Source organism: Pyxicephalus adspersus, chromosome 1 (genome assembly GCF_032062135.1).
Source record: "Pyxicephalus adspersus chromosome 1, UCB_Pads_2.0, whole genome shotgun sequence".
NCBI classification, from domain to species: Eukaryota; Metazoa; Chordata; class Amphibia; order Anura; family Pyxicephalidae; genus Pyxicephalus; species Pyxicephalus adspersus.
Genome location: NC_092858.1, coordinates 55,120,165 through 55,143,214, shown reverse-complemented (window position 1 = coordinate 55,143,214; position 23,050 = coordinate 55,120,165). Strand labels below are relative to the sequence as shown.

General features: G+C 36.7%; 1 protein-coding gene across 6 annotated transcripts in view; it reads left to right on the top strand.

Moving 5' to 3' along the window:
• Positions 1 to 23,050, top strand: part of TBC1D4 (TBC1 domain family member 4) — a 90,067-nt gene that overhangs the window by 32,435 nt on the left and 34,582 nt on the right. For all 6 annotated transcript variants that reach the window (XM_072410607.1, XM_072410614.1, XM_072410600.1 and 3 more), the window contains exons 2-5: positions 13,667 to 14,260; positions 16,419 to 16,508; positions 18,457 to 18,561; positions 20,678 to 20,810. In XM_072410607.1, coding sequence (XP_072266708.1) covers positions 13,667 to 14,260; positions 16,419 to 16,508; positions 18,457 to 18,561; positions 20,678 to 20,810 — 922 coding nt within the window. The remainder of the gene's footprint in view (positions 1 to 13,666; positions 14,261 to 16,418; positions 16,509 to 18,456; positions 18,562 to 20,677; positions 20,811 to 23,050) is intronic.

The following is a 23,050-nucleotide window of genomic DNA, read 5'->3' as shown; positions in this document are numbered from 1 at the left end:
GTCTCTATTCTAAGCCCAAACCTTTTGTTTGTTTTGCTCCCACAGCACCCACCCTTCATCTGTATTGCTGCTGAGCATTGTGTATACCACGAAGCTAAAAAACCAAGGGGCTGCAATGCAGCATTTTTATAATACTTTATCATAAATCCTTTAATTTCCTTGGCAAAACCATCTGCTCTTTCTTCTCATCTTTCAGTTTGTTTTGCAGTCATCTCTTTTTACTGTTGCAGTATTTCTATTGTACAAAATAAGAAAGTTTGTTTTTAAGATCTGTGCACTGACATACACTTTCGTGTGTGAATAGTGTGGCATAATGACATTCTACTGCACATTTATCCTTAACTTGGAATTTCAACAGACATAAATCCAGAACATTGTCTTTAGCAACTCTGGGACTAGTTACTAAGTTTAATATTAACTTTGTGATGCAACACATAATGTAGAACCTTTTTTCAAACTCCTCTGTTTAATTAAAGCATTAGGTAAAATTTAATGCGATAGAGTAATCTAGAATGACCCTTTTTGTTGTGGACAATGTTTCAAAAGCACTTACTTGATAACAAAGCCACGTTGTACATACCTGTCATTTAGCCTGCTTCCTCAGACAGGGTATTATTTTGCTGGCTGCTGTGGTTGTCCGTAGTAAGGACTAGCACTGACATTGTTCAGTGTAACAAATGTATAGCACTTACATGTTGGCATGCTGTTAAAGTGACATCAGATAACTCATTTAACTACATGCAGAATCATTGAATAGCATTTCTAATGCTTTCAGAAAGTGTTGTGTCGTTCACATTATTGCTTGGAATAATGCAGTGTAATGTGTTAATGCTAGGAATGATCAAAAGTTTTTTTTCCAAAAAATTTTTAGTGAAGTGTTAGAATTATAAAGTTATTGTTTTGATGGATTATAGGGGAACAGTTAGCTAATTTTCCATCATGTATGTATACATATTGATAAACTTTGATATAATTTCTCAAAGCAGTTTCTTCAGACACTGGTGCCTTTCAGAGTGCTCCTGTAACTAAACATTGAGATCTTGGCAAGATCTCAACATTTTCAATCAATCTGCACCAGATCTAAAAAATACATGTCTAAGATCTGGCATGTAAGTCATGGGTTCGTCTGTCGTCAGAACACGTTAGAAATACCTGGTCACATGTTTACAATGGAACACTTTAAAAATTTTCATATGCTTTCCTTCCCACATTCCTATGGCCTAGTAGTGATCTTTTTTTTGTTACTATCTAGTCCAGGGGTCCTCAAACTTTTTAAACAGGGGGCTGGTTCACGGTCCCTCAGACTGTCGGGGGGCCGTACTATAGTTTGAAAAAAAACAGGAGAAGATTCTTATGCACACTGCACAAAACGTATTTATTGTATAAAAAACATGAAAGAACAATAGTATATGCACAGCACACTTGACGATCATTAAAAAAAAAAGTGGCGTTTACTTTGGCTTTAAAATTGCTTGAGATTATTCCTTTGCATGGAAAATGCACAGATAAATTTGAATTTTCACTGTGTGTATTGAAAATGCAAATTTATCTTGCATTTTCCATGCAAATGAATAATCTCAAGCAATTCATTAATTTGCTTCTTTTTATACACCTTACCCTACACCCAACACTACCCCACACTTTTTATTAATTAAAAAAGGGCTGCTAAAAAAACTTTGTCAGTGTCTGCTACCTGTCACTCACTGCTGCCTTCATACATGGATCACACTGCAGCACATGTGTACATGATCAATGTGCATAGTATGTTTATACTTCCGCCCGACAGCTCCAGCGTTACCCAGGCAACAGTGGTGTCACGTGACCGGGTTCCCTGGAGTGCAGATGGCAGGCAGCCACAACTCAGGCAGGAGAAGCAGCCTCGGCGGCCGGCGGGCCGGATGGACAACCTCAGCCGGCCGTATTCGTCCCGCGGGCCGTAGTTTGAGGACCCCTGATCTAGTCCATTCATATTGTATAGAATGCTAGGCTGTGTAGGTTGTGTCAGCACAAGCCGATCACCGTTCTGTGACTGTAAGTTAAAATAATAAGCTATTAAAAAGTAACTTTATGTAAGAAGTGTTCTGAGCATTAATCTCTATTTAGTGTTGCCAGAGAACAGCGTGAATAGTTATGCGATTTGTTTATCACCACATGCTGTTCCTTTTAATTCGGTACCATGCTGTGCTTCTCACTGAGGATTTATGAAACACCATTTCTTAACTTGCTACAGTTTACAACAAATCAGCTCAAAGTTTCAAAAATCAAACTTTCCTTTTTTGAAATCTAAATTATGCATTTGGAATGTTGTGCCCAATAATTAAAAGAAGGAGAAGGAGTAATGTAAATTTAAATGGAGACTACAGTTAACACAATTTGCTTCCTGCCTAAGTTTCCTGCCTAACCTGGCATTGTGGGGGCATGCTATCATATGTTCAGCCTTAATCAATTCTTGAAATTGTAATAACAACTTACAGATGTTATTTATAAAACCACAAACCTGACATTCTAACATTCATTACCTGTGAATCTTCCCTGTGTATGTGATCAATTCACCACATCTTAAAAGTTTGGTGAAAGTATAACCTAATGTAAAGATTGAGGACTTGATTTGCAAAACTCTGACTTGAAGTTGTATGTAGTTAAAGCTTTTTTGTGTTATGGATGGAGTAAAGAAGAGTGAAAACTCCTGTTGCGTTATATTTTACTGTCTTTGTTTTGTTGGAGAAAAGAGTTCCATTTACTTCCTTTTCTGGAATTGTAGGAAGTGAAAGGAAATGTTTTGAAACTGTGTTGGAAGTTCTACCAAAGCCTCCTCCAGCTAAAGGAGGAGACCAGGAAAGAAGTGCTATCCCAGAATTCTGAATACTAAAGATGTTTATTCTAATAAAAGTTTCAGGCAAAATCTTTACATTTAGTTAAAGCAGAACTTTCATTCCACAGATCCCTCGATTGCGCTGGAGAAATCCTCAATATCAGGTCCCATGCCATCATGGAATTTTCCTTTGTCCCAGCGTCATCCTCCATCTTCTTCTGGCTACGTTACCGGATCTCGCACTGCGCAGGTGTGAGATCGGATGACATGTCTTTCAGCCTAAGCTCGTGTAGTTTAGGGTGGAATGAGTATTCCCTGGAGTAGGAGATGGGGGCTTGTTCTCAGAGTATGTGTCAATGCGGGGATCTAGAAGAAAGTTTAGATCGCCTCCCACTATGATTGTGTTCTCGGCAACCCCTTTTAAAATCTCCAAATACTGAAATAATGGGTTGTTGGTTGGGGGCAAAGAAAGGCAATGGTGAACTTCTTGTCCCAAAAGCATTTTGTAAAGGAGAAAAAAAGCGTGGCGATCTCACTGCGCATGCGTGAGATTGCCATCTCTTTCCCCTCAGTGTAGAAAAATGCCTCAGAGCATTCGGGAGCCTCCTGGGATGCACGATGTAGGTATCCTCTGCACTTCCATTCAGTCTTTTTTTTTTTTTGGTGGTGCAGTTAAACAAAAAAAACAAAGAAAGAAGTCTACACTTTTTCTGTAAAAATTTTAGCTTAGGTCCGCTTTAACAAGTTTCTGTGATGTAGAGGTGCTCCCTTTATCAGGGATGGAAATAAAATAAAGCTAAAACAAAATTTGTGAGTATGCCTTTTATGCATATAACATAGTAATAAACTCCATACTGAAAGATTTTAGGTGTATAAAAACTCATCTGGTAAGTATACCATTGTATTTTGTTATATGTGTTTGATGTGTACAAAAATGTACCAGAAATCTTGTGAACTGATGGTGTTCTGCTTTTTCTGTGAACCCCTCATCCAGATGTTATGAATATGAAAAAGGTAGTTTTCTGTTGTCTTGCTGACAACCTGCTCCTCGAAGTAAGTAAGTGTTGGCCAAGGTCAGAATTGAGTTACCACTGAAAATAAAGCCCAGTTAGCCTGAAATAAAGGCATCACATCTGGTAAGCTACAATATATTAGTTCTGCTTTTGAATTTAGATACACTTTAGTTTATGGTACAGGATTTGCAAATGAAAATAAAAAATAAAGTGTTATCTGTTGTATAATAATAAAAAAAAAAATAATCCTTCTCCGCTGGTATTAAACTTTTAACATCATAAAATCATTTAAAAATTAAAAGGAAAGATAGTAATTATATTCAACTAATTATTATTTATTTTTTATTTTTATTGACTTTTTGCTACCATGCCTTATATACACCTTGTAAGGTTTTCCTGCTGAAGCAAGATAAAGTGATCATGGCAGTGGTTTCAAATGTCTGGTTTGGTATTGTACATACCTGTATTAACCGTGTAATGTTTTCTTTTTTCTAAATGTATTCTTCATTAGGAATATCTTCTGTAAGCATTGTTTCCACCATTATGGTTAACGATTTCAAATATCAAGGTCACTGTGTCTTGTGCCGTAACTTGCTCAGATTCTTTCCTCTGGGCAAAATAATAAACTTGCTTTCTGAATGTACAGGGCACTTCTCCTGTGTAATCCAGTGTTTGTTGAGCCAATTGCCTGTGCTGATTGTTACAATAACAACTTGATAAAAGTGCTGTAGAGCGTGACATGGAGCCAAAATATGTTCTGTTTGCGTTCCCTTCATCTTCCCTGCACGTACTTGCAGCTCTGTGTATGCTGGAGAAAATAAATGTGTTGTAAAATAGTTTTGATGGTGTATATCAAACATTCCTTTATATTAGGCTTCATTTACACAAGATTTAACTTTTCATTCTGCTGCAACACTGACAAAAAAAGTCAGCATTTTCTCAATTTTATTCCTGCATTTATCCAGTGCTTATTTTGCAGTTTTTCGACTTGCAGTTATTCGACCACCTGTACTATATACATCAAGAAATGCAGCTGAGAACAACAGGTAACTACTGGTTGCAGGACACTTTTATAAAATAGTATATGACTATTTTGCTTGCAATGTGTCATTGCGGAATATGGAGACCACCATTGCTGACTTATCCTGAAATACACTAGGTGCTTAGCTGTTATCAATAGTTTTGAAGTAGTTCACACATAAAATGCTGTGCATTTGTCCTTTCGCTAGATTACAAAGTATTAATGTCAAAGGATTAGCACAGCTGCCTTTTCATAAGGAAGTCAACCCAACTAATCGTTTTCTAGTTTTGGACACCGTGGGAAAGATTCTGGGTTTTACGGTTTAGAAGAAAGTTAGAGAATCATCATAAATGGGGACAGGGTTAACGTTTATAATCTAACAGATAAAATACCAGATTTTAACGTGTGTGTGTGTGTTAATTTGGAGTATTTTCCTTTTATTTCCTGTTGGATCTCCAGGACACATAATAAAAAGAGAAGTTTCCACGGCAGGACACTGGCAGAGAACTTGATAGGTATTTTAACACAGGCTAGCTATAAAAGAAATTAGGATGTCCTTCCTCATATATTAGGCATCTAGTGCTTGTTTAGATGTCATGAAAAGAAAGCACTACTTATATTATTTCTCATTCCTGAGGACTTCTTCTCCATTCTCCCAATATAAATGGCCAGTCACACAAAGCCATGTGTGTGGTTACATGAAGGGTCCACCATTATTCTAGGGATCAAGCAGGCTGAGGAAGAGCATTCCCTACCTTGGGACTGGAGAATAGGGGATTATTCTGCATTACATTTTCTAAAAATAGGTAATCATTAGTGTAATATATGTAGTATATATTAAAAAAATGTACCTTTTGCCATATTTTATGCTTTTAAAGACCCTGGAAGTTCAGAAAAATACCTGTTTATCTCCCAGTCAGATCCTAAGTCCTTTTGTGGACTTAGCGCACATAGCAGTATTGTGGACTGAGCTTCATCACACTAATCCAATAATTTTTTGCTAAACAACTCAACCACTTCTACTGTTAGATCACTTAATAAAGTATAATTATTCTGTATTCTAAGATAAGAACTAGGAGGGCTGTTTGCACACACAGGAATGCAGACAGGATCAAGAACAACTGCTTTGTTATTCACTTCACAGACCTAAGGAAGAAAACAAAATAATTTGATTGCAACGCTTTACATAGACATAGATGGGAATAAAGTTTTAACCCTTCCACACTGTAAAATCATATCCTTGTGTTAAAAAATCTTGTACCGAGAAGGAATACAGACAGCCATTGTTTAACGCTCTAAAAGTACTAGTTCTAATTCAGTGGCTTCATTACTTTCTGGGTGACTGCTTTGGAACACATAGTTCTGCCTTTTTTTCTTTCATTTCATTCTCGATTCCTGAGTTTGCCAGGCAAATTGCAGTTTCAGAAGGAAGTGATCAATGACCGCTTTTCTATTTCTTTCAGTACAGCTTTCGTTTTTTTTTTTTTTTTTTTTTTTAAGTAGAATTAATATTTTTAGGGGGTTTTGTTGTTTAGTACTGGCAGAAGGCTTACTAGGGACCTCACAGATTCTTTGTCAGTGCTATTTTGTTAAAGATGCAGCTGATGATTGGCAGCAGATGTTCATTGTGTCCTAATTGCCCTCACTCATATCACTTTGTCAATGTAAAATGAAGTTAATTCATTTACTTCTTGTCCATTAGATGCTCTGTGTTTTCCTATAGAACCAATTGACGTAGATGTAATAGTGAAGCTGTAGCATAGAGAGAGACTGTTTTGCTGATTTTAGTGATTGCGAGTCCCATTATCATCCTAGTGACATTGTTCCTAACATGAGCCATCATAATCGAGGTCTTGTACGAGAGCCAACAATACTGTGTACAGGCAGAAAAATAAGATTTATGCTTGGCTCATTACCACATTATACTTCTTTCATGGCTGTCTTTTTCTATTATACATGTTACATGATTTCTATTCTATTGAAAGTATACTTGTCACATTATTACAAAATAGACTTGGGATCTACTGTCCCTGCTCTACTGCTTGAAAAAATATTATTCAGTAAATAAGCAAAACTATGCTACAAATAGCATTAACCTAGCAAAGCATCTACTAAGTAATGTGTCGGGTTAATATTGCATTTTCTCTTTGGTATTTTTCTATATAAATAAACCCATAAAATAAACAAGTATTTTTGTCCATACCAGGTATTTTAATGTATAAACTGACCAGAAACCCTGAAAAAAATATACCGGTACTCCTGCTGGGGCTGACATTGCTGGGAGGAAATTGGCTGTTTAAATGTTTGTGCACTGTATGACCTTAGATTACAACCATAAATGCATTCAATATTTGTAAATGTTATGGTTAGGCTAAGGGCATGTGAAAGCCACATTTTACAGCATTTGGACAGTGGAATGAGAAGTTTGTGAAATATGCAAACATATTCCCAAGATTAGAAAAAAGGCCGGTTTTTGTGTTGACCTTAACAGTTCAGACATTGAACTTCATATAAATGAAATATGGATGTCCTTGCATTGTTGCACCATAGCTCTATCGAGAAAAGTCGATGAATATTCTATTCAATATTCTTTGCTCCTACAACTTTATGGCTGCACATAAAATGGAGAATTTAATGTGAGCCACCACTAATCTATCTAGATATTCTTGTACGTAACACTGTTTATGTCCCCGTGTTTACCTTTTTGCCATCCTTTGCTGGCAGCCCAGACACATCTGCAGTTATACAAAGAGAGAAAATGCTACAATTTGCCCAGATGCCTATTTCTGAAGGCCAATGTCCATTGTAATGTGGTGCATTAAATAAAATGCACAGCTGCATTGTGTAGTCAGGAACACTGTTGGCCCGAATCAGTTCTGTTGAAGTTTACTTCTGGTAAATAGGATAATGTTTTTAAAACTAGCATAATACATTGTCTTTGCCCTAAGTTCACACCAGCCTTGGGATCATATGATCCTGTGCAGCTCTCATCCGCTGGCACCTTGCCAGCCACACATACACTTGCACAGCAATGCCAGTTCCTAAATAACTGGTGTCTGCAGATTTGACAGTGGATGGCAGTAATCAGTACTGTACCCCTCAAGGCCACCCTCCATCATTCTTGACTGGGCTGCCATGGGTAGGAACTGTTTGACCCCGTTTCCCCCAAGGCAGCGGTTAACTGATGTGTGGAAGCACTAACCTCTGTGCCAGTCTGAATATAGCTCTTTTAGATGCCAAGGTATTTTCCCCGGGAATTTCTTAGGAAAAAAAACCTGACTACCAAAATGGCAAATCCAGAATATCAGAGGTGGTCTTTGAAATAGAGGGCCAGTTTAGGTATGACTCATGTAAAAATCTTCATCCTCTAACTGATTAGACTTTATTTAAGTTTTGTTAAATATATTGTACAGTCATATTTTAAGGGTAAAATACATTTATATTGTTACTAATGAGAACTCCGTTAGAAAGACCCAAACTGCAGTGACAGACAAAGAAGAAACATAAGCAGGTTGGCATGAATAAATGATGATGGTAAACAAGGCTTACTCTACTCGTATAGCTGACTGTTCTGCAATATTCAACATATTCTTATACTGTAGTTCAGTTTTACCGCACTCATAGCTGTGGATTCTGACATTCTTAAAAAGACAAATTGGGTGTCCTTTGGGACTGATCTTTGTGCTAAATTCAGTAGCTTGAAATCTTTAAAGAAGGCTAATCCTATGAACTATAATCCGCAATTAAACCTGTTCAGTAAAGAAAAATGAATCTGACCTCTCAAATCTGAAATTTGTTGCAGATCTTTGCAGCTGTTTGTATTGGTTTAATGGATAATCCATATTTAGTGAAATGAGTTCTATTTTATTAGAAATAAACAAGCCTCTCCATTTACTGTTCATGAGCAGTTCATTTGTGTCACTCCTTATTTATTGTGTCAAATATTTTACTGTTTCACAATTATTATCTGCAATTATTACCCCACAATTATACTGTACTGGTAAAGCATAGAAAATTTCCTCATTTGTGTCCTCCTTTTTTTATCAGCGGCACATGATGTCTAATATCTGCCTGCTAGGCAATGGCTGTGTTTGCAGACCATTAAATCAAGGACATCTGTCATAACGCTATGATGCATAGGTACACAAAGTCCTGGCATGTATTGTTTAGTTAGTAGCACATTATGTGATCCTGCTTACTTCCCATTAGAAGCATGTTTACGAATTTATGAATACATGTTTATTTTTTATTTACTCTGTTACACACAAGCTTCTCACTGTACTTTACATATTTGATTATCATTTATACGGTTGTGCTAATAAGTTCATTGTAAGATGTACACTGTTGTATACTGAAAATGTGAATGATCAGGTGAAACACATTTCATTTACTTTTAATGCGATCTAAATTTAATTTTAGGCATGACAGTATAGCGGAAAATATTGAGATATTCCCTGTTCAGAAGTTTGCATATCCCTAGTTCTTGTCCTTTAGCACCAATGATGGTATGTAATATTTTGTGATAGCTGTGAATGTGACCCTTGAAAGTTGCCCATTCCTAGCAAAAAGCCTCCAGATCCCCAACATTTTTTGGGTGTCTTGCATGTTTGAGATCTCCCCAAAGTGGTTCAATGATATTGGGGTCAGGAGATTGTTAGGGCCCCTCCATCACTGTAGGCACACACCCCCAGAACATTAGAAATCCACTTCCACACTTTACAATAGAGTCAATTTACTTTTCACCATAGGTCTTGTGTCCTCCGCAAACAAGAGGTTTAGTGTTTTGTGACCATAAAGTTCACTTCTGTCCTCGTCACAAAGGACTATCCAGAGGTTTTGAGTCTTGTCTAGGTGTTCTTAGCATATTCTAAGTGGGCTCTGTTGTGGTTTTCACACACTAAAGGCTTTTTTCTTGCAACACAAGCATGTGGCCAATTCTATTGTTCATCTTGAATTTGTATCTTTTAAGGCCTACGTTGAGTGATTTCAGTTATCCTTATAATCTAAAAGGGGCACACAATTTAGGTGATTATAAATTGCTTCTTCCGAGCACACTCCCTAAATTAAAGGAACATTTTCTACACAATTAGTCATATTTTCCAAACAATGGCCAATAGTTCACAAAATCTGCCAGGGTTTGTAAACCTTTCATCACAACTGTATATTTCATCAACAAGAAATGGTACCTAAATAGGTTTTTCTGTAAATTCTAGCTGGGGTTGGACTGAGAATAATTTTTCCCTTCATTACTGTATGACCCCAGTGGTCATATCTCCAATACTTTCCATTTGGCTATAACGGGAAAGCTTGAATATATCACATATATAAACAAATGAAGCATTGTGGTGCACTTCTCCTACCCGGTATATGTGTCTCCTCTCCTGCATGCTGCCTGCTCTGCCTCTTCCTCACCTTCCTTACAGATGACAGAATCCTTACTAGCAGCAGCTTTGAGGAGAAGAAGGAGACTTTGCTCTTCTGAGCTTCTACTGTAAAGTTTTGTGGCTGTTTGCGCTCTTCTCCATCAATTCTGGGCTTCTTGATGGCAGGAAACAATGGGGTGCTCCTGCTCCATCAGTGTATAGGCAGCAGCAGCTCAAGAATGAGAAGATCCAATCAACGCCCTCACGAATAGATAGCACTCCATGCACTTTCCTGGGTGGCTTATGTAAAGAGGACACTTGAATTTAGAAAATTAGAACAAGAGAATGGTTCTAAGCCTTTTTTTCCATACACCTGGAACTAGCCTGGTTACTGTTTCCCCACTGAAATTTAGAATAATATCCAATTATGTACAATTGTCAATAAAGCTTACAATGAAAAGAAGACTCCTCCAATCCAAGTGTTTTATTCAGTTTACTAGCTGTTAATGCCAGCAGATCCACTTTTTTCAAGACTTGCTTTTGAACCTAAAATGCTCAAATCTCAGGCAAGTTCAGCAGCTGTGTTTTGTTCTTTAAATGCTGATAATAGCTGCATAAGTTCTAAAGTTTACAAACAAAGCTAAAAGAAATGAGGAACTGCCGATCTGCATATATTTTTAGCAGCAAAGTAAATATGAATTATGTTTCTATTGTGTGTTGTAGGGGGTTATTATTATGCTGGCTTATGGTTGTATGTTCTTTCCTAGAGAAAGGGTTAACTCAAGATGAAGAAGATAACAATTCTTCCATGAATGTCACAGTCATGGGAACTATTACATATGGGTTCTCCAGAATGACAGTGTGTGTCATAGACTCAGAAGCCAAGTAACTCGTCTGGGGGGATGGAGGGAGTTGTAACTACACAATAGGTATGTTACAGCTATTTTTAAAAGAGTCTATTTAAACTGGTTTGACATTTTTATTGCAAACATTAGAAGAAGCGATACGCTGTGAAATGTTAAAAAAAAGTTCTTGCTAAAATGTATGCAGCAGGGCTCTTCAGTGAACCTTTCATCTTGGTTAATGTCAGCATGTGTGGCTTTTGAAACAGTTCGCATCAAATTATAATGTTGCTTGCCTATTGAACATTGCCAGCGGCCTGTCTGTCTTCAGTACAGGAAAGAGCAGCTGTTAGAGTCTGCAAAGTGACATGTTGCTAAGTATTCAGGAGTGAGCGATTTGTTTATTTACATCCCTATATTTAGACTTCTGTATATATACAGTGTTTATGGTCTGATTTACTTTTGAAATGCCTTCATTATGATGGCACATTGCTGTGTAATATAATGGCACTTTATATATCCTGTTTATTAACCACCTGCGCGGTTAACCCGACCTTAGTTCGGGATAAAAAAACTTGCAGAAAGCGTTTACCCCGAACTATTCTCAGGTGGCTAAAAATAGAAACAGGGGTCTCTTACCAGGTGCCGCTGTCATCATTCCGTGTGCTGTTGTTCCATCCGAGTTCTCCAGCGACGTTCTCCAGCGACGTTCTCCAGCGTCGAGTGTCTGTCTTTTCCGTCGGCTTCTTCTTCCCTAGGTGTTCGCGATACGTGTCCCTTGGCGATCCCTGATGACGTCGTCGGCGCGTGTGCCCATCAGCGGGAAATTCACATTTTGTATTGGATTGAATACAAACTCCTGTATCCAATCCAATACAAAATAATACAAAATAAAGACAAAGTAAATTTACCACCCTAGGGAGGTGTTTTAGAATAATATAGTACTATACAATATACAGAGTTACTGCATTTTCAGTATTTTTGATTTATGTATGCATTCTTGTTTAAGCTGATTTTAGTTTTTTTGTATTTAATTTTATTATTAAAGTTATTTTTTTTTTCTTTTACATGATATTGTGTTTCAAACTTTATTATACTCAGGATATCTACTAGACCCTTGTTCGGACATATTTCTGTAAATTACAGGTCTACAATTTAAAAAAATAAATTTCATAAAAAACAGTGTACCGCTTTTGGTACAGAAATCTAGACATCAGTGAAACGCCCAGGTGGTTAATAATAATAATAATAATAATAATAATAAACAAAAATAACTGGATACTGTGAAGTGCTGCTGTATTTTTTCTGCTTTTAACATATCTCTTTGTGACCTGATCCTTAGTCACATCATCCTAACCAAGTAAATCTAAACCAGTAAAAAGGAAGTTTTATTTCCTCATGATTGAATTTATAAATTGAACAAAACACATTCTAATGGTATTGAATATATAAAAGCAAAGTGATGGACAGAAAGACTGTCATGGGCCAGATGTGCTTGCACACTGCATTGGAGCTTTATCTTCTCATCTTTGAACTCAGCCAGTGGGGGGGATTAGTTTGTTGTGACCACGAGCTGGCTAATGTAGCAAAAACAATTGATGCCTGGATATATTTTACAGCATCCCTGCATTACACTGAAAACATGCATCCACATAAGGAGGTGCAAAATGCGTAGTCACAGGAAGTAGGATTACTTAAAGGATCTCAACCTGGAAAACAGAATAACTTTCTTTTTCTTTATGCACCACACCTTTTTTGCTGCTGATAGAGAAATCCTAAAAATGTGTACTCCTCCTGTTTCATGAAGGATTAGAGTTGAACAGCACTGATTTACACCAATCAATATAATTGCTCCAAAAATTAGCCTTGTTCAATTTTGGGCTTTAAAGCTGTTAAGTCTGTGTCTGAATATTATACAAGTAGGCTAAAGTGTTGTTTTTACATAGTGAATCGAAAGTATAGTAGTAATATTCTGCTACACAAAGGTTCTTTATTAAACTGCAACAATTACATAGTCCATTACACAATTATTAGTTTTTACCGGGTTTGTGGACACAGAATAACATCATTCTGAAAGACAGTATGGCATATCGACAAAGAGATTTGTGAGTCATTTTAGCAGCACTTCTATCACTTTTCAGTTTTCATGGATTTATACATAAGTATCTAAAGGTGAACAGAAAAAAAAGTGAACAAAATCTGTATTATAATTAGTTTGTTTTGGTGCTTTTCTCTCATTGCATTGTTATCCTGGAAGCAGAGGTACATCTGGAAGTGTGCCTGGTATTTCTGGAATAGAAGTTACAAAGAACCAGAAAAGGTCTTAGGTATTTGATAAAAGGTGTAAAGTATGTGAAACACTTGGCCAAAGCCATTGGTAAAGGCCATGAGTAAAGGCCCAAAATACCTTCCTAACGTAAGAAAGGAAGATACTCATTATCTATAACAGAGGACATTTTATTGAATACCTACACATTCATGGTAACTGCCATAATAGTTAACAGAATATTTCTTATACAGTCACTTAGTTTATACCTACCAAAATTGTACAGTACTGACTGATTTGAGTTATTGTAATATGCTTTTGCTCACTTTTCTGTTTTGTATATTTTCAGGTTTCTACAGTCATCAGTAGCATTCGACAAGTGTCAAAAGTTGCACTGCAGGATGATTCAAAGGTCAGCCGAGATGGTGAAGATGCCTTTTATAACTCGCAGAAGTTTGAGGTCTTATACTGTGGGAAAGTGGTTATTGCCCATAAGAACGCTCCGCCTACTCTTGTTGATGATTGTATTGAGAAATTCTCTCAACATGAACGTCAGCGACTGAGACTTCTCAGTGAACAGCGCAGTATAGACTCTAGCTCTGACCTAACTTTGGCCGAGATCGATATCCCAGCGTCTCCGACTGATGGTGCATTTCAGGAGCAGGACACCGAGACCATTGCCAATTCTGCCTCCAGGAACCATTCAGGGATGTTTACAATAGGTAGCCAGAGCAATCTTGCTGCTATGCGGGTATCATTTCCTGAGAGGATTCTAGAAGACTCGGGCTTTGAGGACCAGCAGGAGTTTAGATCTAGATGCAGCAGTGTCACAATTCAGAAGAAAGCTTATGATGGAAAGATACAGTCAAGAAGACGTCATGCAAGTGCACCAAGCCATGTCCAGCCATCAGATTCTGAAAAGAACAGGACAATGCTCTTTCAGGTATGTAATTTCTAGTAAATACATTTGTGAAATGGTTTAATCCTGCTCTAGAGTATCATGCAAATAAAGGTTGATATATAGATAGATATATATATATATATTTATATAATGTGTGTGTATATTGGGTCAAGGGGTCCACAATCTTTATCCGTCACAGGGCAGCCCTGTCACCATTCTTTGTCAGCAGTCATTGTGGTCCCCCAACCTTATTCAGTCAGTAATTTAAAAACAAATACCAAATGTCCCTCAACTAGACAAGCAATTCATTATTTGGGCCAACACATACACATAATACTGCTACTATTAACAAATAGGCAAACTTAAGGTTTTCTGGCTATATTATCTTTATTCTGCAAATACATGTTTAGAGGGTTTTAACAGTGAGTGTATTCTGCAAGTGTCTTTCTTAGAATAGTCTGTGTAAGTATAGGAAAGTAGCAAGTGGATGTGTTGCCATGATTTGATTGTGCCAAACCTCCACTAAATAAGGACTGTAAAAGCTTGACTATATTAAACATAAAAATGTTTATACATCCCGGCAAATTTGTTTCCTCTCTGCTAAAGTGATTGATTTCTACTGTAACACATTATCAGTCACTTCCCTCACTTCCTCTGTTTTGCATTTACTTGTAAATTGCAGTTTTACCTTCCTGTTTATTCCCATCAATGTCTATTTTTTTTATACAGATTTTGTATTATCTAACAGCCTTTTTATATTCATTTACCTGTTGATTCATTCTGTTTTTATTCCCATGACTCAGAACTGCATTCAGGCAGCACTTATCACCCATTATTTCAATTCTGCAAGAGTTGAAATGTGTTTGTCTCTTGGGGCAGCTGTTGCTTTGCAGGTGTTGAGTACTTAGGTTTACCATAAATCTAGCTCTTTATTCAGTACCTGTAATTTTCTATAAAACAACTCATTAATGCAGCTTTACAATGTAGGTAACTGAATATTATGACATATGTGTGCTAAATGTAGATGTATAATGTCCGTTTTTAGGAGATTTTTTTGAAATTCTTTATTATACATTACAATGTGTTGCTAACGGCTCCTGTCTGCTATCAATGCTGTTATACCTCTTTATTCCAGCAAAGCTGATCTTCATTGTTCCATATTTTTACACAGTCTATGTCCTTTACCTCTCAAGTCTCTCCTTGCCTTCCTTGATACCCACAGCATTCCATCAACCTCATCCATACTTGCTGCCTTTTATTTCCCTACCCCATTTTTTTTTCCATAGTTTCCCTTTTTCATGGTCTCTGCTCCCCTCTTGGCATTTAAAAAATTAATGCTTCCTACATTTTAATAAGAAATAATAATTCCTGCTGATTTTATTCACTTGGGCTGGATGGCCAACTCAAGCATACACACAGCTTAACATGTAACTAATTAGCACTGCCAGAGAGAATGGAAGGGAGAAGCTCCTGGATGAATGTAAATGGATAACACTCCATGCCCTCATAACAAAAAGGAGGAATACTGCTTATAAAAACACTGGGCCGTTTTTGACCCTATTCAGTGAAAAAGTGCCTCCAGCAGTTACTCTGGTGCTTGATATTGTACATAGGGTGTGTTTGGGCATTGCAGCCAATTCCTCCAATGTCAACAGGACTAAAGAATAAAACTAATATGTAAATACTGGTGTCATCAATAGGGAAGTTTCACGGTGGGTCTCAGAAGATGGCCATATATCTCACTGTGCCTGAGTAGCTCTACTTGTACAGAGTACAAACTCACATTGAAGAAAATATACTGCATAGGCTTCACGGGCAATATATTAGGGTTAAAATTGTCATATCTTACACTGTGCCCAAAAAGGTTGGACTTAAAGTGTATGTAAAAGTTTAACTTTTCTTTTTAAAACTTTAGTATTGAGTGGTTATAAACCCCTTTAGGTATTTATTGCAGTCAGTGTCCCGACTGGAGAAATGCCTTCTCTTTGTCACTGTGGCTGAAGATGAAGGAGAATCCAGAGTTGCCACCAGAATAAGAAAAAAGGGGATTTTTTTTTTAAATTGATAACAATAGTTTTGTCTTTGTTTCTATCCTAATGTTTGCAATATATTCACCTATTAAATGATTTTATTTTCAACTGCGTTATTTTAAGCCATATTATTGACAACGTTTAATTCATGTGATCCATTTCCTTTAAAGGTTGGAAGGTTTGAAATCAATCTAATAAGTCCTGATACCAAAACAGCAGTGCTGGAAAAGAACTTCAAAGACATCTCATCATGTTCTCAGGTATATGTATCTTTAGAGAATTCATATGGTATTTAGAGTTCATTCTCACTATCGCATTAGAACATGAGACAAACACATTGCATTTACAATAAGACATGCCTTCCGTTCTGTTTTGTCATTTATTTGTATGGAACCTTAAAGTCCCCTACCAAAGCAGTGCAGTGAACAGCAACCTATTCCTGTGTTTTGTCATTGCAGATTTCTGTACCGTGTGGTACAGGATGCAACATATGGCCATGTTGTATTGCAATAGGGGTCCATTTTTTCTAAAAAAAAAAACTGGGAATGGGCTATTATAGAGATTAAGAGTTTTTTTATGAAAATACCTGATTTTCATTTTAAATAAAATCAAATATTCTGATACTGTACTGATTTTTTTAAATCAGCGCTGTTTGTGATATATATTAGGTTTCCCCTTTTCTATCTGACATTGATACACTTGGTGTAGTGTTTGTACAGGACTGTACCAGTGACGATAGCACATAAACTGTACTTTTTACTATTTAAAGTAAATGTTAACCAGTTGAATGTAAGTTCCGTGAGTTTTTTTAAGGAAAGTTTTCTAAAAAAGCTGATATAATACTGTATATCTTATGACTTAACAAAGTAATTTGTAGTTAAGGACATATCCGGACATATCCGTATCTGGTTAATCTGCAGCCATTGTAAGAGCTGAGATGCTGCTTCCATCTTCCATTCTTAGTTTTTCTTTAGGCCTGTGTATTTGATTTGCAGTTAGCACTATTGCGAAATTGATCTGAAAAACAAAATACCATAAAGCAGATCCTGCAATAAAAACACCTAACTTTTTATTAGTTTATTCTTTATGTAAAAAATAAAATCACTGGGTAAGAAATATAGCTATTTAGTGCATGATGTAGGCCCTTAGACACTTAAATGTGCCACGAGGCTGTGGAAACACCAAAAGGTGGACTAATATTATTATCCAGAATTTATACAGAGCCGACATAATATGCAGCTCTTTACAAAGTCCATTGTCATGTCACCAGCTGTCCCTCAAAGGGGCTCACAATCTAATGTCCCTACCATGGTGATATGTTAATAACACAATCTAAATTCATTTTGGGGGGAAGCCAATTAACCTAACTGCATGTTTTGGAATCTACAAGCTTCCTATAATCTACACCTGCTTTCTTTTCACCTTTTATAGATAACACTTTTTTATTAGAATTTATTTTAGTTTGTACCTAGCAATGTTACTTTTTGGATGGGTTAGGGAGCACTTATTAATAGCAGTGAGGTCTATTTTCTGGCAAGGTCTGCTTTAATGGGGATGACGTGGCTGGATCCATGTACTCTGTGAAGTACGTGGATACAAATGTTTGTGCTACACAGCAGGTACAATGTTCCTAAACTCTTAACCTTGATATTTTCCATCCCAGATAATCATTTGAATAAACTTCTCTTTTCAAAGAATTATATATATGGTGTCAGAATGGACAGGCAAGTGTAAATGTTTGACAGCATATAGTGTAGAGCTAAACCCCTTTGTTCACTATGGTGAAGGTGACTGGATTAAGGATTTAGCTTCTTCTGTTGAATTATTAGATTATTATAAGAAGCTTTTGGATCACTAGGTAAATCAAAAGCTAAATGAAAAACAGCATGGCGATAAACTGACAAATTGCTATAATATAACCGAAGTCATTCACATGCAGAAATACCAGCAGAGGATATCATGTCATGCAACTAACTAGACATATGTGTACTTCTAAAGTATGAGTGCAGAAAGTTAGAACTTCTGTCAGGTTTTTATTTTCCTCTATGACTTCAATGGGTACATTTTCTGTCCATTACTGTTCCTGTGACAACATTATCACTAATAAAAGAATTAATATAAAAACTGTTGATGCTGTCAGAGGATTTATGATTTGTTTTCATATGTTGACTAATTCTCTGTAATTTTGTGTGTTCTTGTGTTTTACAGGGTATTAAGCATATTGATCACTTTGGTATTGTCTGTCGTGAATGTGTGGAACCAGGAATAAGCCAGTATATTTGCTACGTCTTCCAATGTGCTACCGAAGCATTGGTGGGTAATACCATTGATTTTCTATGTGTGTGTGATGATGGCCATATTATCCTTGCCTTCTTTTCTGAATCCCAGCTCCATATACAACATATACAATGTAGAATATGTATAGCTAAGATTTTTATTAAGTTTCCCATGAGTTACTCTAATTTTAGTTCTATAGTGTCTGCATCTGAATGTATTCAACTTTTTCTGTTCTCAAAGATTACATTTTCTGAAATATTAGGGGTTGGGATGTAGTAAGCAGGCTGGGATGATTCCTCTCTGAGTATCAGAGAACTGTTGGAGTGCTCCTCATGGTGTAGCCTAGTACAGGTCATGTTGACTTTTTTCACGCTGCACTGCATCTGTCTCCTTCAGGGTCTGGGTTATGCATCTAATCTAACTATTTACAGCATGCTTTGAAGTGTGCTACAATATTGTATAAATGTTTAAAGTCTATGTATTAGGGACTGGCAAATATCCTTGTCAGATTTTTATTTAATTATCAGTCCCATGGCAGACACAGCAGAAAGTGACTCATTTGAGTGATAATAACTAATGGGACCAATGGTGACGGTAAATCTCTACAGTGGGGGACACAAAAAGTAAACAAAAAACTTTTTGGTACAATGTCCATAGCAATGTCCATTGCATTGCACTTTAAAAGATGAAGAGTTTCTCAACCAGGGTTCCTCCAGTGGTTGCTGGGGGTTCCTTGAGCAGGGAGCATTTTGTGCCTCTCAGGTCAGTTACCCCTGACACCAATAATCTTTTTGGCTATTTTAAGTGTGACATTTTTTCCCATTGGTCAGCATCAGAGGAGGCATTCTTCTGACTGACCAGTGGTTATAGCAGGGGTTCCCTAGGACCTGAACACTATTTCAAGGGGTTCCTCCATGTTAAAAAGTTCGAGAAAAACTGGTTTAGGTGATGTTGTTACATATGATGTTACATATGCTGATAATAGTGTAATGACATGATCATGATATTATTGTGGTAACAAAATATTTGGCAAATAGTCCTACACCAATACACTGCAATGTCCAAGCTGGCTGAAAACATCTGTTACAGGTCCTGCTAGTTAACAAAGTCACTTCCCCACTTCATCATGCAGATTTATAGGAAAAAAAAATTATGTTTTGTATGTTTTGACAAAGACATTATTTGTGTGTGAACACATCACAGTCTTATGTGACAAGAGCAAACACACTTGATGGGGATCTTTTAAAACCATTGGCAAAAATCTGTACTTGAACTGAAGTCCTAGTCAAATGCTGAAAAAGCAATACAAATGTATTGAATTGCATGTAAATATTTAACCTAACTTATAGTTGTGTGTAGCTATTCTTGTGGCTCATACACCTCTGCCACACTGCATAGCCAGAATAGTAAAACAGCAGCTCAGCAGCTTCTTGTGTACCTTAAACGGATATGTTCTGTTCTGGCTTAGCACAGAAATATTTTTATACTTGGTGATTTTACAAAAGGTAAAAAACTACTGATAACTAGATACATTCAGGAAAAAGCATAGTTAAATCCTTTACTATTTTGTTAATTAAAAAAAAATCTTTTCTGTTTTGGAATAGACATATACATGTAGTATATATGAAAAAAAGTGTAGTTTGAAAGGAAATAGACTGTATATATATATAATGTACAAGATATTTATTGATGTGGGAATATTTCTTTTAAAACAAATATCCTTTTATTGTGTATATCCCTTGTGCATCAAAGAACAGATTGTCACATAGCAGAAATGCATTGTACTACTCATTTATGTGACACACACTTCAAACTTCTAAGCTGAGATGATTAAAGGATCTTTTGTACACCTGAATGTGGGTTTGATGTCTTTTGCAGCTACTGTCTATGAAAATAATATTCTCCCAAACAGAGACTCAGCAGAATATGCATATATTTTTACTAAATGTCTAAAACAAATTTGAAGCCCGTTCTCCATTTTGTGCTGTATGTTTACATAGTATAGGGATGGTGACACTTCTACAGCTCACAATTCTGCATTTTTCCTAATTTGAGCAATGCAAGTTTTATTTCACTTCTCAGCTCTGGTGTGGGTTGACAGGTAATGGATGTATTTATTTTCATGCATTTCTTTCATTGTGTTGCCCATTAGGTGGATGAAATCATGTTGACTTTGAAGCAAGCTTTCAGTACTGCTGCTGCCCTCCAAAATGCCAAGACACAAATCAAGCTGTGTGAAGCCTGTCCTATGCATGCCCTACACAAACTGTGTGAGCGAATCGAGGGTAGGAGTTTACACTTCTTTAATATTTAATCTTTTATTCCATTGCAAATTGATTGGGCTGTCTACTCAGTGAGTGGAAGCTAAATTTAAAATTATTTATTAGTATTTGCTTTAAAGAGATCCTGTTACTTTCCCCAGTCATGGTAATGTAATTGGGTCAGTTTAAAGTCCACCCCAACCCCATTATATTCTCTTTCACAGCACTTAATCACTGTCTCTTCAATACAATCACCGCAAAATACCAGCATTCTGCCAGTGTTAAAGCTTACAAAGGACATTTAAGTTTACTTACCTGGGAAGATTATCACTAGCTCTCTAATACCTAAAATCATCAGGTAGTTTGCAACGTTTGTAGTATCTGCAACGAAGGTGCCATGAAAAGAATTATAACTAGGTCAGCGGCCAGGGTGAAAAATACTGTAAATGGTCAGGATGAAGGAATTGCCTGGGAAAAAAAAACAAACATGTTCAGTAAAGGTGAACCCCGGGTTAAGGACATCCGACATACAAACGACTCTTAGATACAAACTCTGCTTCTCTGCTCCATCGTGTGCAGGACGGAGGCTTGGATGGGGGAAGGGGTGGTTTGCTTGACTTGCAGAAGAAATCTTTTGCTAAACACAGCTGAGACTGAGCTCTTCTGCAAGCTCCTGTAACTCTTTAATGACCAGGACAAACTCTGCAGTTGTTTCTTTTTGCATATCAAAGCACAGCTTGCTTCAGAAGGTAATAATTAGGCTCCATAAGGATTTTTTATTTCTTTTGCTTTGTTTGTGATTAGCTCACAGTGAGGATTTTATACAGTAACTGACATTATGCTGCCTAATAAAACGTTGAGACAAATATCTGTCCTAATTGCATTTATTCAAATAATGTACCTGTTCCCACTTACATACAAATTCAACTTAAGAACAAACCTACAGTCCCTAACTCGTATATAACCCGAGGACTACCTGTAATAAAGAGCGCATATTTCCCCATTTTTTAACCTGTATTCTTTATGTGAAAAATTATATGGAGAGATGTTTTGTAGTCCAATGGGCTAACAAAGCTGTAACAAAGCTTTGAAGACACAGTATTGTCAATCTGCAAGAAAATCCAGTGAGCATTTTGAGCTAACACGTATTTTTCTGTACTTCAGACATATTTACCAGGACAACACAGGGACATACATGTATTACTGAGATATACAGAATATATATATATTTTTTTTCTAGACATACACCCTTTTCTTGCTTAAAATACATTATTGGTAAAATCTGCCTGGAAGCTGTGTTCAAAAAAGGCAAAAGAGGCTCTTTGTTTGTGGGCGCATCTCCCAGAGCAGAGGACCAGAAGGCAATGGACTAGTCACCAGTGGTTTCCCTGTGCCCTGGTGTGTACTGTGTCTGTTTATTGTGGCAGCCACCTCAACTCAGTATCTACATATTCACAGCTCAATAGTGGCTTTGCTATACTGTATTTGAGAGCTGCTGTAGATTCTGGTGTTGGAAAGATGCATTCAGTCTGAACTGAACAGAAGCATCATAAACCTGCCATAGCTTCATAGATAAGCTCATGTCTAGCCTTAGAGGGAAGTTTTGTTGTTTCTGCAGAAAGCTGGAAAATTTAGATTAATTGACAATAACTCTGTCAGGAAAATATCTGTATGCATATTTCATTATCCCTTGGCACCATATTAGGAATTGCCATTTGCCAAACTGACATTAGTAAACTGAAAGTCCTCTGTTTTTTTTGGATATTGCACTTCATACATTATCTTTGCTTTTTACAGTGTTTTAATAAAAATAGAAATGTAATGTCATAAAAAAAAAACTATAAAAAACATTGTAAATCCTTACCTGTTGCACTGCCTGTTCCTCATATCTTTGCTCTTTTATTTTTAAAGCTACAGCCTTTATCAAAAATAATTAGGCTCTGACGCTATTTACCACTGACTGATCATAGCATGCTTTCCAGGTACAGGTTTTTACATATCTGTTCTAAGATCTGGTGGCCACATTATTTTACCTTTTGTAGGCTAGGTACATTTTCTGCAAGTACCGAAAAAATCGAGTTGACTCTGATAAAAATCTATTTTAGAAAGTTTAAAGCTTCCTGTGTGCTAAACTGAAACAATGTTATTTGCTTTCTAAGTTACTTACAGTGAACTGCTCAAACCATTCTTGCTTTGTAAAGAGAGGGGGAACAACTTGTAGTACAAATCAGGAGAGCAACCTAGGGTGACAACACGGGTTCTCT